The 15,075-nt window shown below is 43.3% G+C and overlaps 1 protein-coding gene across 2 annotated transcripts in view; it reads right to left on the bottom strand.

Annotated features, from left to right (window-relative positions):
- Window positions 1-2,388: 2,388 nt before the first annotated feature.
- The window catches only part of LOC136640858 (proton-coupled amino acid transporter 1-like), a 50,022-nt gene continuing 37,335 nt past the window's right edge, over window positions 2,389-15,075 (bottom strand). For both annotated transcript variants that reach the window (XM_066616222.1, XM_066616223.1), the window contains one exon: window positions 2,389-3,532. In XM_066616222.1, coding sequence (XP_066472319.1) covers window positions 3,267-3,532 — 266 coding nt within the window. In that variant the 3' untranslated portion in view covers window positions 2,389-3,266. The remainder of the gene's footprint in view (window positions 3,533-15,075) is intronic.

The following is a 15,075-nucleotide window of genomic DNA, read 5'->3' as shown; positions in this document are numbered from 1 at the left end:
TTCTAAATGCAGTGGGAGTGAACGTGTAGCAGCTAGCAGCTGAGATAAGCATTATTGGACTGGCAGTAAGTGACACTTCCTTGTCACAGAGCAAGGGAGTACTGCCAAACTTCCATCCAATGGAAATTCTACAGAACAAAGACAGGTGCTTTCTGATCTGAAGAACTCAAATATCAACATCCTCTAAGGCTGCAATCCTATCCACACTTATCCAAGAGTAAGCTCCATTGACTGCAATGGGACTTCTGAATAAGCATGCATAGGATTGGGCTCTAAGTAGATTACATTTAAAAGCACATACAATAATAATATTTTTATGGCACCAATAACAGAAAAGTTGCCACAGGATAAGCTCCAGAGCTCAATGAAGGCAAAATAGGTTCTATAAGAATTGTTTTGCCATTCCCTTTAAGTTCTCTTCTGTGACAATTAAGTTCTTGCTTCTGTGTCCATTTCTTTTCTTCGCCATACTGTCATACAACAAAGTGCTAGTAATCACATCACTGATCCCTCAACTAAGGATAGGCTTGCAACAATCTCCTTCCCATGATCATTATACCCACCTTTCCATCATAGCTCTGTAAGCAAAAAGAGCTTTTTTCCCCAAGTGCAACTGCGTTGTTTATGGTAGTGTCATTACTCTAATACATGTTGACATTGATAAGAAACCATCTTGAAGGATACTTCATCTAAATACCAACTCATAAAAAGGAATTAGAGTGCAAATGTGCTATTGAACACTTGATCTCACTTCAGAATTAATGTGAGTGTTCCACAAAATATCACTGAAGATCCTGGGCTGACACCACAAGACCCAATTTCTCCCTAGAAAATATGGCAGAACACCCATGCTGGTGTTCTCGAGTCGCCAGACAAAAATAAGTGACTATAGCTAATGTTCTGGTGTTAATTAACCACAAGGGAATTTACTAAATTTGCCCCCTTTCCTCTCTCACATGCCTGAAATTTTCTGCTGACCAACCATATAAGCAGAGAAATGTTCTTCCAGTGCATAAGCTGCACTGTTTACAACTCTGGCCATCTGAAGGACACTTCAGAGGCAGGGAATGCATAATCATGATTACATATTTAAAGTCATAATATCAGTTTGTTTTTTTAAATAAAGGAAAGTTACTGTTTAAACTGTATCAGGGTTAATGTTACTCACATGTTAGTGTTCAAAAAAGTTTGGAAATGGATGGCATCCCTTAACAGCCATGTTTGGAGGAGTCTTTCATTCATGCTACTGAGTTATTTCACTTCCAGCTCCTGGCTGTGGCTAGGGGAAATCTGAAATGGGGTTCTATCACAAATCAAGCCACATTGCCTTGATTGCACTAACAAACAGGAGCTCCAACTATTGTATGCATTACTTTTAGGTAACAAAGTAAGCCAGTAGTTCAGAAGCCTTGGCTAATTTGAAACTAGCAAAAAGTATCGCAAGCCAGCAAGCATCTTAGAATGTTACTATTTCCAATTTCTTACATTTAAATATTGGTAACTAAAACCATAACCCACAATTAAAATGTTCTGAGAAATTCATTTTTTTTAAAAGTAACTTTACGTGGTATGTTTGTGCTGTAATTTAACATAGGTCCTACTAAAATACTAGATCCTCTTTTGTTGTGCAATGTGTACCCGTCAAGCCTTACATTTTATGTAAAATGGTTCTGGTCAAAGCAAGCTCACACTTTATATTTTGCTTTTTATCCCAGGATGCTTATGAGAACAATCTCTTCTAACCAGTACCAGCAGACAAGCAATAGAACTATATAATAGAAGACAGAAAAATTAAAGATTTGTTTGCTTTAAAATGAGAATTTTTATGCGTATATTCAACTCTCTTAAATGCTCCTCTGTGGTCCATTTTTCAAGGCCTTATCACATGTGAGTTTATCTGCATGGCTGTAAACAGATGTACACATCATATGTAAAGAAGAGGGAGAAACACAAGCTTCACACTGCCATATATTGCTTTTTCTCCTGAGCATGTGTACAGTCATGTAGAATGGAGCTCACAGGTTTGATGGCACAGCATCAAGAATTCTGATTTCTATTCATTTTGTCTGGTCACTGCTTCCTACTTGTTCAGAATTTTTGCTTAGCATGTGCCTTCCATTGCAACTCTTAAGAGACAATGGCTTGTACCCTGTGGCTGATTAGGTGCAGCTGTGAACATACATCTGTTATGAAATAACTATACGCAGCTCCCCATATCCACAGTTCTGGTACCTGCAGTTTCATTTACCCAGGGATCTGCCCCAAATCCCCATTTACTTTGTTTTGATTCTTACCACTAGAACCAAGGTTTAATGTGTCTTGTTTTTACTAGTTGCTATAAGCATGAAGCTTATAGACAGACAAGCAGGAAGGAAGCCTGTATCCTAGAGGGAACAACTCAGTAATCGTTAACAGGAAACAGGAGCTTCTAGGTTAACTGAGCCAGCTCTGTAGCTCTTTGCAATATACACATGAACACTAAGAGTAGTGCATACTATAGCATCAATTTTAAAACCTGCGAACAGATTTCCATGTGTCCCTCCCCATCTCACAAATGCTATCTGAAAAAAGGCAGCTGCTGTCATTAACCAATTTGCTACCAACTCATATAGATTTATATATAATTTTAAACCAGCACTGACCACCCTTTCCCCTATCCAATTCTGGCTACCATTTCCAGGTTATATACTACTGTCCATGCTACATATTAAATGTAGAGGAACACTGTAATTTCAAAGGCAGGGAGAGTTTGGCACAATCCCTGAGTTGCCAAATGGAAGTGCTTTGGAATGGGAACAAAAAGAGGTTGGTAGTAGGCTGTCTTCCTCCAGAAGGAGGTAATATGATGTTTTAAAGGACTCTGTAAGGGACTGCATTTTTGAAGAGAACTGGGATTCCCCTTCATTGCTCTAGATCCAGAAGGATAGAGTGTGTAGCTGCCAACTATTCAGCATTTTTCCCAATGTGGTAGGACACAGTTAAGTAGAGAATGATACTCCATTCTCGCCAGAGGACAACCAGCATACTAAAGGCTTTTAGGCATTAACAATCAGCTCCAGGCTTGCACACAAAGCAACACAGCCAACCAGATTCCTGCTTTTTTCCACTTCAGACTCACCTTTATAGCTGCAGAATAAATATGTTTGGAAAGCAAGAGTGCCTCTGCAGTTCCTACAATGGGGGAGGGAAGAGAATCAAGGATCTGGTCAGACTGCAGAAAGGTTTCATGGCAACAAAGGACTGAAAGCTGGGGGCAGACTAGGTCATCAGTGTGAGGCACTAGTGGCATTGGCACTGAACACACTTGGTGCAATGAGTTCAAAGAGGGACTCGTAGGTTCCAACCACAAATCCAGCAAAACCCATGAAACTGATGAGGACATCTTTGGCAATGGTGACGGGATGCATGCCTTCTGAGTAGTAAGTGGTAATCTCCAGGAGAGGTGGGATGATCAAGGCTAGAGCACTGCTACTCACTGAGCCCACCAGAGAGATGACAACATCCAGCCGAGGAATCAGGATTGCTAGCAGACCTGGAAGAGAGAATATGTATAACATGGTTTTGTATGTTCACAAGAGCTAGGATCTATGTACACTTTCCTAAGAAATGGTTTTTCTACAAACACTCATCAGCAAACATGTATTTTGAGCTGAACAGGCATGTCCCTCACTACCACTCAGGGAGAGTCGAGTTGGTATAACAGTGGAAAAACAGATGGGCAATTTGGGAGTTCAGTTTCCTGGTCGGCCCATGCCTCTGAACTTCAGAAATGCATTCCTTATATTGCAGTTCTAGGCACCATTACGGCACTACAGGAAGTTGATTTAAGCCTGATTCACACAACTGCAGCGTGGTAATATCCCTTTGAAAATGAAACCATGGAATGCCAGCCCACATGGCTCAAGAAAGCCATTGCAAATCTGTAGGAGACAAAATGACTATTCTACGCGATTGAACTCACCAAGCCATAAGGAAAGACATATGCAGACAGCTTCCTATTTGGAATGGTGAACAAATCACTTCTAACTCATTGCTACTTTAGTATACGAGTAACGTGAGGCCTGGCTTCCAAATAAAATGCATTTCAGACTCAAGTGCTAGCTTGGAAGCTATGTGGCACCTTCCACACTGCCAGAAAGCTTCAAAACTAGTGGAGAAGGAGTCTTACATCAGCAACTACACCCTTTATTACCCATATAGGGTAGAGATCTTATTTCAGGGGCAAAGCTCAGCAAACCTTGGGACTCCTCTTACATAGCAGGCACAGCACAGCTCATGCTTGGGAAACACAGTCATTCTTGGAGACCCTGACTGGTAAGGCAAGGGCAGGTCTGTAGCGGCTCATAATAACTACTGTACCATAATTGAGAAGTAGATATGCCTGGGAAGGCTGATACTAAGTGGACTTGCTCCGTATATTGAGCTACCACTGAAGATAGTTTGGCTCCAGTAGCCTCTTGGGTCTCGACCCCATTGGAAGTCCTTGCTCTTGGAGCTAGCAGTACACCTGCAGGAGCAGGCTTCAACTTGACTTCTAGTACTTCCAGCTCTGAAAATTCCTTCCTTCCATTTGGGAAATCCATGTTGCAAACCACCCTGAGCATCCCAACTATCGGCTGAGCCACCTGCTTTTCGGTTCACTCTGTGCAATGTCCCAGAATACAGAACAGCCCTGCTGGATCAAGCAGAAGATCTATCCAGATCAGCATGCCATTTCCCACAGCTGCCAGTCTCCGGAAAGCCCACAAGCAGGAGACGAAGGCATAACCCTTCTCCCATCCAGTATTTGCAAGCAGGCTGCCTCTGAACCTGGTGACAACATACAGCCATTGTGACTAATAGCCATTGATAGTCTTATCCTCCCTGAATGGTCTAATATAGTAATCAAACTTTGTGGCCACCACATCTTGCAGTAGTGAATTCCACAGAGTATGCACTATGTGACAAAATACCTCTTTATGTCTACTCTAAATCTTACCCCAATTAAATTTTACTGGATAACTCTAGTTTTAGTGTTGCAAGGCAGTGAGAAAAATATTTTTCTCTCTCTATACCAGGGGTATCAAACATATGGCCCGCAGGCCAGATACGGCCCATGGAACCATTTCAGGCAACCCCCATCTTCTGGGGGAGTTCTGGGGCCGCCCCACCCCCCTCTCTCCAACTGTGACCAGAGCTCTACTCCAGTTGCGACTGAAGGAGAATTCTGAGGGCCAGGAATGACACGCACAGCATCCCTGGCCCTCAGAATGACGTTCTGAAGCCTTGGAAGGTCACTTCCAGGTTTTGGGAAGGTCACTCTCTCAAAACATCCTCCGGAGGTGACCAGAGCAGAGCTCTGGTTGCAATCGTGGCAGCCAGTGTGGAGGAGGAGAAGGCTGCAGCGGAAGGTAGGTCTGGGCTTGGGGGGGATGACCAGAGGGTTTGGCTTGGGGGGGGTCCCCCCACCTCCCATGCTTGGGGGTTGGGCAGGAGGCGGGGGAGCAACGGGAGCAAGCAGAGGCGACATTCACGAAGGTTCAGAGGCTTTTTTCCCAGGAAGAAAAGCCCCCAAACCTTTTGCAAGCAGGGGTGGCAAATGCAGCCTCTGCCCATTTCCCTTGCTCTGGGGGTTGAGGGGGATATTGGGGCTTGGCAGGGGTGAACTGGAGGGGGTCTGGGGTGGGGTGGGGTGAGGCAGCAGAGAGGGTTGCGAAGCAGCTGGGGGAGGTGGGGCTTTCCCTTTTTTAAAAACACAGGAGGTGACGTCAGTTGGGACGTCACTTCTGGGGCCCACATTCGGAGTTTGGCCCTCAGTAGCTGCTGTAAATTTGGTGTGGTCCCCGGGATAAAATGAGTTTGACACCCTTGCTCTATACCAGGAATGTCCAAAGTTTTCTGCAGGAGGGCCACATCAGCTCTCTGACACTGTGTCAGGGGGCGGGGAAAAAAGAATTAATTTACATTTAAAATTTGAATAAGTTTACATAAATGAATATATTAAAGATGAACTTATGTGAATGAATGAAGGTCTTTTGATAACTCAAGGCCTATAAAAGACCTTGCACAAAGCAAGGCTGGCCTTTCCTTTGCTGCCGCTGCTGCTTCACAGACATGAAACAACAAGCAGTGGAGAGAGCCCTCATCCCACAGCTCACATGAGAGGTCAAACAGTTGCCCTCACGCTGAGATCAGTTGTGTCAGGCCAGAGTGGGCTCCAACAAATCTCATGAGGACCAGAGGCTCACTGGAGACTGGGGGCTCCGTGAGAGCCGCATTGAGAAGCCTCGAGGGCCGCAAGTGGCCCCAGGGCCGGGGTTTGGGCACCCCTGCTCTATACCATGCATCATTTTATAAATTTCAATCATGTTTCTACTTGCTTGCTTTTTCTAAACTAAAGTTACAAATGTTGTAGCCTTTCCTCATAAGGAAAGCAGTCCCCTGATCATTGTGGTTGCCTTCTTCTGCACTTTTGCCTGCTCAGTAATATCTTTTTGAGTATAGCAAGCAGAACTGTACACAGTATTTCAAATTATAAATTCAGAAAAGTGGTGCTCTGAATTCTGGTATGGGAATGTTACATATATGACCTTTCTTTAAAAGTGGCAAAATAGGAGATAACAAAAGCCAACAAAACTAGACTTTCAAGAGCAAGGGGTTGCATTTAAAGTAATAAAAGGCAAGGGAGGAGCAACAGCGATGAGAAATAAGGTTTTTTGTATTGCTTTCAGGTAGAGCTAAACATAAAACATTTCTATACTATAGCATTTGACAACATCAGAACATAAACTGTTCCAATAGGGACAAAGCATACCATAGCTATGACCTCAGTTCAGATTGGCTACTGCTGATCAAAGGAACGTCAAATCACTGGCAATCGTTCATTAGAGGAAGGCATCCCAAAGGATACAACACACTATATACAATGTACAATGACAATTTGCCTCCATCACCTTTGGATCCACATTCCATCTTACCACCACCTCCCTCTTTCTCCACTGGTGCTGTGGCAGGCAAGACAGCTTGGAGAATCTAACACACATCCAAGCACAGTCCTGCTCAAAGAACGAACCTGGAGAACGCTGCCATGACATGAATGCCTGACGTAGGCTACAAGTCCAATTATTTTGAATTGAAGACTAGAAACATCAGGAAAGCTCTCAAGATCAAAAGAGAGATGAAGACTCCAGGCGGTAAATACATGGGCAGAAACATTCCCAACCAGCACAGTCTGAGCAGACCAATGCTTTTTTTATGTTGCAGCTCTCTCTGTCTCAAGAGCGAGATGGCAAGGAGCCCAAGTTATATAAGCTGAAGAGCTAAACTTATATGCACAGTGGGAAGGAAGCCTGTGGGGAAAGCACTAAAGTAATTAGTTGAGAGGCACACACTGGGGAAGTACCAGTCTGAACACCGCCTCCTCTTCAAAGGGCAACAACCTAAAATTAGTCTCAAAGTACCTGCGTCAGAGCTGGTGTGATGTCAGAAGTACTTTTCTGGATTACAAGAAAGTTCCATTAGAAAGGCAAGCTGAGAAATTTCATGCTAACTATCCAATTTCAAACTTCAGAGTAACAGAAGGTGGGTGCGCATGAGGAGGCTGCCAAGCGACTGTGTTAAATTTGCCCTTTCCATCTAAGAACTCAGCTGGAAACCAACAAAAAGTGTTGCCAATAGGTTTATAAAAATATTGCTTTTGGGAGACAGAAGGACAGTGCTCTGACCTCCCCAGGGGCAGAACAGAAGTTTCATATTTCCCAGAATCTAGTCTGCTCCACAGTGCATACAATCGCACTGACTGTACCTGCAGGGAAACACATTTGTACACACAGATGAACACTGCAAAGTTGGCATCCTTCAGTCTCGGAAGACTATGGTGTCACGCTCTGAATGGTGGTTCTGGAACAGAGCGCCCTCTCCAGTGCGCAAAGCCTGGGTAAAGTAGGTATGGAGGATAAGCTGTTACCCATGCAGCAAATCCCCCCTCTCCACGTCGCTGAAATGGTCCAATGGAAAGGCAGAGGCCAATACGGTTGGTTCCAGCGTCGCAGGAGTTGCCAGAACGTGACTGTGTTCAGCCATGAACTGCCTCAGGGACTCCGGCTCTGGATTTAGCCTTGAGGTTGTCTCCTGAAGCCTTTTCCATAACTGGATGTAGCCACAAGGCAGTGGAGGTTTGGGATCAGAGTTTTCCTTCTCTCAGATGAGCTGCCTTCCCAGGCTATTGAGTCCCATCTACCCGGTGGCTGTTTAGTCGCCTCTTACGACAAGTACAGCCAAACTGAGGACCTATTCTTATTCCCAGCCCCCAGGGGTAAGAATACAATTTACAAAAATACAATATATAGAGCTGACACAGATCCAAGCAGCCCCATAGGAAAAATACCTCTTATCCCAAGACCTCCAGCTGCTTCCTAACTTGCGCTGGATACAGCACAGACCATGCAGGCTGCTGGCACCAGCACAGGGTATGATTGGGCTGCGAGGGTGTGTGTAGGAGCATCCCCTACACAAAGAGCAGGAAAACACAAAGAGCAGTTCGTTGTTGGAAGGTGTTCCAGTAACCACACACCCCCAGCTCTGATCTTATCCTTTAAATAATACACCAATAAAGGACACTGTTCAACTCTTATATAACAACATTGCCGGTAGTTTCTCCAGGGATCCACCAGACCTACAAAACATTAGTAAGAAAATATGACATGGCTCTATAAAATTAATTGAAGCAAACCTGGATTTTTATTCATTTTGCGCATATTTCCTAAATTGTATTTTTCCCAAAAATTGTAGATGAACACTACTATGGCACAAAACTCCAAAGATTAAAAAAAACTTAAGCTGGAAGCAAAAAAAATCACCCCAAAAACCACTCAACTCTCCTTTAAAAAGAGACACAACTATGGGTCAAATGTTATTTGGTCACAACCACTGAAAATCTAGGGTTCACATCACTGGACCACATTCAAAAGGGGATGCCTTTTCCATTCAATTGTAAAGGCAAAAACCAGGCAAGAATCCCCTCTTCCCCACTGATATTAAGTGAAGCAATGGAAATAACTTCTAGCACGCAACTCAAGGTGGAAATTCAACACAATGTAGACAGCGTATGGAAGGGCTGTTTTGCCTTGCCACTAACCAAGCTAGTTCTTTCTAGTGCGACAGGTTAGCCAAGCTCCCATTCTCCGATATCTGAAGCGAGGAAGCATGCCAGTGACTTATTTTGGGACCAATGCAGGCATCAAATGGCTGGGCCTAGCAACAGCAAACTTGGAAATAACCACTTTTAAAGACCCCAGAGCCATGACAAAGCCTTCCCACAGAGAGAAAAATATCCAAGGTGCAACACAAAATGGATCTGCGCAGTGTGGAAAGCAGCCTCGAAGTTCAGCCTTGCAAAGTGGCAGAACAGATGGGGGAGACGGCATACCCAGCAGTGGGCAGCAGAGATAAGTCCGTTTAGGGACAGCATTTCATTGATTTCAAGGAATCTGTGCCAAGATGATACCAGCAGAGAATGTAGGGGGAAAAAACATTAACATGTATCCTTGTTGCAGTCTGAATAAATTTCTCGTGGCCTTCTCTCAGATCAGTCCTAACCAGTGACAAGCAGTTACGGACCACCCCAGAGGTACTTAATTGTTTTCATTTCAATTCTTGATTCAGTCATGTAAAGCAAAAATGCAATTTTACCAGAATTATTGCTTGTAGCACAATAATAGGATGCTTGGGGTATCACTGACAGATGAATAAGATGCTCCTGATCAGAGCACACCATGTGAAAATGAGAGGATTTGTGACCCATTCATAAACTGGGCCGCAGAGGCTGTAATTAACTTTCCTCTTCCATTCACCTTGCACAATGTGTCACCCTATTCCTCAATTTGATTTTGAGCAATTATAATTAAACTCCGCATGGAGACAAGTCTCCATAGCTGGCCAACTGCAGAACATGTTGATACTTAAACAGTAACTCTCAACCATATAAAGTGTTAAACCAGATAATTGCTGAATAATATGAAAGGATCATAGCTCAGCACATTGCTTGCACACAGAAGGCCCCAAGCTTGAATGCCAGGCATTGCCAATCAAATTAGACTGTATGGCAGGAACTCTGCCCAGACCATGCAACACTGCTGCTAGTTCGAGGAAATAATTCTGGGTTGGGAAACGGCTTCAAAAAATAGTGGTGATAGTGGCTGTTGCAGTCTAGACAGCGGTTCTCAAAGCTGTCATAACAGCCCAGTTGGATCAGGCCATAGGCCCATCTAGTCCAGCTTCCTGTATCTCACAGTGGCCCACCAAATGCCCAGGGAGCACGCCAGATAACAAGAGACCTGCATCCTGGTGATTCCCTTGCACTGGCATTCTAACATAGCCCATTTCTAAAATCAGGAGCACATACAGGTTGCACATACACATCATGGCTTGTAACCCGTAATGGATTTTTCCTCCAGAAACTTGTCCAATACCCTTTTAAAGGCGTCCAGGACAGATGCCATCACTGTATCCTGTGGAGTTCCATAGACCAACCACATGCTGAGTAAAGAAATATTTTCTTTTGTTTGTCTTATATCTCCCAACACTCAATTTTAGTGGGTGTCCCCTGGTTCTGGTGTTATGCAAGAGTCTGAAGAGCATCTCTCTATCCACTCTATCCTTCCCATGCATAATTTTGTATGTCTCAATCAGGTCCCCCCTCAGGTGTCTCTTTTCTAGGCTGAAGAGGCCCAAATGCCGTAGCCTTTCCTCATAAGGAAGGCGCCCCAGCCCAGTAATCATTTTAGTCGCTCTCTTTTGCACCTTTTCCATTTCCACTATGTTCTTTTTGAGATGCGGCAACCAGAACTGGACACAATACTCCAGGTGTGGCCTTACCATAGATTTGTACAACGGCATTATAATATTAGCTATTTTGTTCTCAATATCTTTTCTAATAATCCCAAGCATAGAACTGGCCTTCTTTACTGCTGCCGCACATTGGGTCGACACTTTCATCGACCTGTCCACCACCACCCCAAGATCTCTCTCCTGATCTGTCACAGACAGCTCAGAACCCATTAGCCTATATGTGAAGTTTTGATTTTTTGCCCCAATGTGCATGACTTTACACTTACTTACATTGAAACGCATCTGCCATTTTGCTGCCCATTCTGCCAGTCTGGAGAGATCCTTCTGGAGCTCCTTGTCTCCCGCTGTACCACTTTGCATAGTCCAGCAGTTGGAAGTACCACTGGAAATAATTGGCAATGATGTCATCACCAGTTACTTCCAGATTGAGAGACCAGATACAACAAACACTGGTTAAGAGGCTCAGGGTGAATGGGAGGGCTTTTTTGCAAGTGAAAAGCACACTCTGGAACTCTGCCCACTGAGCTGAGCCTCCTTAATGCTGCTTGTTGCATAGCACTGCTGAACTTGCTGACAGGTGGTGGGAGTGTGGGAGTCCTGGATGTACCACCGGACACCATCTCAAGCACCACCAGCGATACCAGTACCTCTGGTTGAGAAACACTGGTCTAGAAAATCTCTCCTTATTTATTTTGCATTTGTAATTCTCAGAGATACCAAGTGCCACAACAGCTGCACAAAACTTTGATTGCGAGAGTTTGTTTTTTAAAAAGTGGAATGAAACAGTGGCTCATTCACACCGTCTCAGTTATTCTGCTGATATTGGCAAGAAGGCAGCAAATGACAGAAGGGACTAGCCTGGGTTACAATGGGTGACGGCTGGGAGGAGTTCTGAGAGCATTGTTTCTTTTGTCCAAACAAAGAGGTTGCCCAATAAACAGAAATGTGGTGAGGAGCTAAAAAGGTGGTACTAACAATATGAAACAACAAAAATCTGGGCAATCCATGTCTGCATTTTTAAAAGACATCTTTCTGTGATGCAGATAGAGCCCATGAGCAATCCAGCAGCCCAGTGTGGGCACCAGAGGTTCCCAAACTTTCTTAGTTCATGGTGCCACTACAGATCTCAAAAAAATTTTCATGGTGTCCCCACACTTTTGTCACTGTGTTTCCCTTTGGAATTTAAACTATCCTATGGCATCCCTGTGAGTTTCCCGCAGTGTCATACGCATTGTTTGGGAACCACGCATGTAAACAATTAAGATTACTATATGCATGGCTGCGGTTACACAGAAGTCTACAATACCCGATCAGAGTGAAGTTTCATGAAGTTGATCAGGAAATGAGTCTCTCAGTATTCCCACGTCTCAAAAGACTATTAATATATTGGTGGCAGAAGTTAGCGAGATGGGACACTGCGGACTTTGGTGAATTCAGATATATGCAAAGCCATAGTAGAGTCACTGAAGAAAGAAAATTTGCACCTTTGCAAACAGTGATAGCAGTAGAAACAAACATTAATTAGCAATAACAAATTACTGAATAGGACTTAAGATTGGAAAATGAGATTTTAGATTTTGCCCCCTGGGTTCAAATGGCAGGGTACCAAGTTTTCTGTTTTGTTTTTTTTTAAATTGATAACGAAAGACAAACTCTGCACATGCTGAAGTAGATGTCCTTTACTGAAAAGGGAACCAATTAGTTTTACCCAGCTTGCAGTTCATTAACATGGGAGGTGGGGGAGTTGGATGAGGCATAGTGGTACATAAGGGAATGTTAACCACAAGGCCAATGAATTATATCAGGTTGAACAGTCAGCCCAACTGATTACAACTGCATTTCACAGGTACGCAGGCACTTACAATGGGTTCAACACCTTTTCTGCTAAATCATTTTAGAACGACACTTTTGCACCCCTGTATTAATACCAATACTTCCCGGATCAAGCCATATAACAGTCCTGCAGAAATGAAAGCATAATTTAGGACTGCTTCCTATTCTTTTTCTTTTCCCCAAAAGCTGAGGTGGTGGTCCTGGAACTACTTTCAAAATGAATATGTGAGCCACATCTTAAACCAGAAGTTGGAGACACACAAAGGTAACAGTGATAACACAATTCATTGCCAAGAGGTTGACAAGAAAAGGCTTTTTAAAAAAGTGCACATTTTACCTTTTTTCATTGATGTTAGGATTTGGGGTCAGTGAGACCTCCCATTTAATAGCACTCAGTAATCTGGGAGTGAATCTGCCACCTGATGCATTTGTAGTATTCTGTAGCACAGAAAACTGCTAATAAAAGGACAAAATGGGTGGCATTCTCCACAATGAAGGCAGCTTTTGTCAGCAAAGAAAGTAGGGCACCTCAAAAAGCACAATTGCAATGACAACAAAGAAGAAAAATATGGTTTATTTTCTTCGAAAAATGCCAAACTTTTTTAGAGTAGGGGGTTGTATTTGTAAGTTCTGTAAGTTTCATATTTTGAGTGGTAAGAACCATCGTATAAGCCCAAATGATTAGAACTATATAATTTGGGAGGTGTAGGTAAACCACAAGGTATTTTTATACAAAGGGCTCAGATGCATTAACTGTTACTTGGGGGGGGGGGGAGAGATGAAGTATTCATGCCACAAAACCCATGTTGCATTTGGGAGAAAACATGGCTTTATTCAGATTGCCTGGGCAAAGGAGGCTGCAACCACAGATTCACAGTTGAGGAAATTTAATGACAGTATTTTGTATACTGGAGAAATTTAGTAACTATTTGAAGGGGATGAGGAGAAGAAAACAGGCAACTTCCCTTGAATTTGTGACTTGATACCCATATGCACAGCATGTCTGGCCATTTTCAAGTACTACATGAATAAATTATAAGAATTGCAATTGGTGTTCAGAAGCACACAGCTGTGAAACCCGGATGGCATGATGGCTTATGCAATACAAGTCTCCACTGACAGATCTACAGATTTGTTTAATCCTCTTTCAGAGCCACCCAAGCAAGTGGCCATTACCACATCTTGTGGAGATGGATTCTCTAGATTAGGAGCTATGTGAAGTAGTACTTCTTTTAGTTCACTCTAAATCCCCCACCAGCCAGTTTCATTGGATGACTTCTACTGTTGCAAGAGAACATTAAAACGCATTCAGTTTACAGGTCTCAATGTTCTCAATTGCTTTCCCCACTCAAGCTAGAAAGGCCCAAACACTGTAGACTTTCTTCAAATGGATTGTGTTCCAGCCCTTTGATGATTTTGGTTGCTCTCCTTTGCACCTTTTCCAGCTCTGTAATATCTTTGGAGTGTGGTAACCAGAACTAGACACATTATTCCAAATGTGGCCATACCAAAAATTTATGCAATGGCATTGTAGCATGGAAAGTCTTATTCTCAATCACTCTCTTATGACCCCAACATGGAATATACCTTCTTTGCTGCTACCACACGACCACAACCAGAGCCAGAATAGTGTAGTGGTTGGGAGCTGGACTTAAACCTGGAAGACCCAGGTTCGAACCCCTGCTCAGCCATGAAGCTTCCTGGGTGATTTTGGACAAGTCAATATCTCTTAGCCTCCCCTACCTCTCAGGACTGTTGTGTGGATAAAAAGAGGGAAGGGACACTGTATACTACATCCTGAGCTCCTTGGAGGAAATATAAACATATGAGAAATAAACCCCATAAGATAAAATGAAATAAACCCCAAGATCTCTCTCCAAATTTATCACAGATAGCTCAGACCATCCATGCATATATGAAGCTGTTTGCTCAATATGCACTTACTAACACTGAACTACATTTACCATTTGTTTCCCATTCATCCAGTTTGGAGAGATCCTTTTGGAACACTTCACCATCTGCTGTGGTTTTTACCACGCGGAAGAGTTTGATGTGTTATTTGTAAACTTAATAACTACCTGGCTCCCTCTGCTGGGCATTAGTAGTAAACTCCATCCAATTTTATCAAGCTCTCTCTTTGTGGCCCTCCAGCTAATCCCAGGCATTTTTCGCAATCCTGCTTGTTGTACTCTCCATTTTGTTTGATTCCCTTTTCTTTTGAGTTCATAATACACTGATTACACTTTGACTTCTTGCCTGCCTAGTCCACTAGTAATTAGCAGGACTTTGTGTCTGATCACTTATAAGCATTACTAGGATTTAAACAAGAACTGCTAGGTTCTGTGCTCTATTGGAAAGAGAGGTCTCTTCCCCCGCCTCCCCCCCCCCAACAAGTCCACCTTGCCCAAGATGGTG

Source organism: Tiliqua scincoides, chromosome 2 (genome assembly GCF_035046505.1).
Source record: "Tiliqua scincoides isolate rTilSci1 chromosome 2, rTilSci1.hap2, whole genome shotgun sequence".
Taxonomy (NCBI): Eukaryota; Metazoa; Chordata; class Lepidosauria; order Squamata; family Scincidae; genus Tiliqua; species Tiliqua scincoides.
This window is presented reverse-complemented; position numbering and strand designations above follow the sequence as displayed.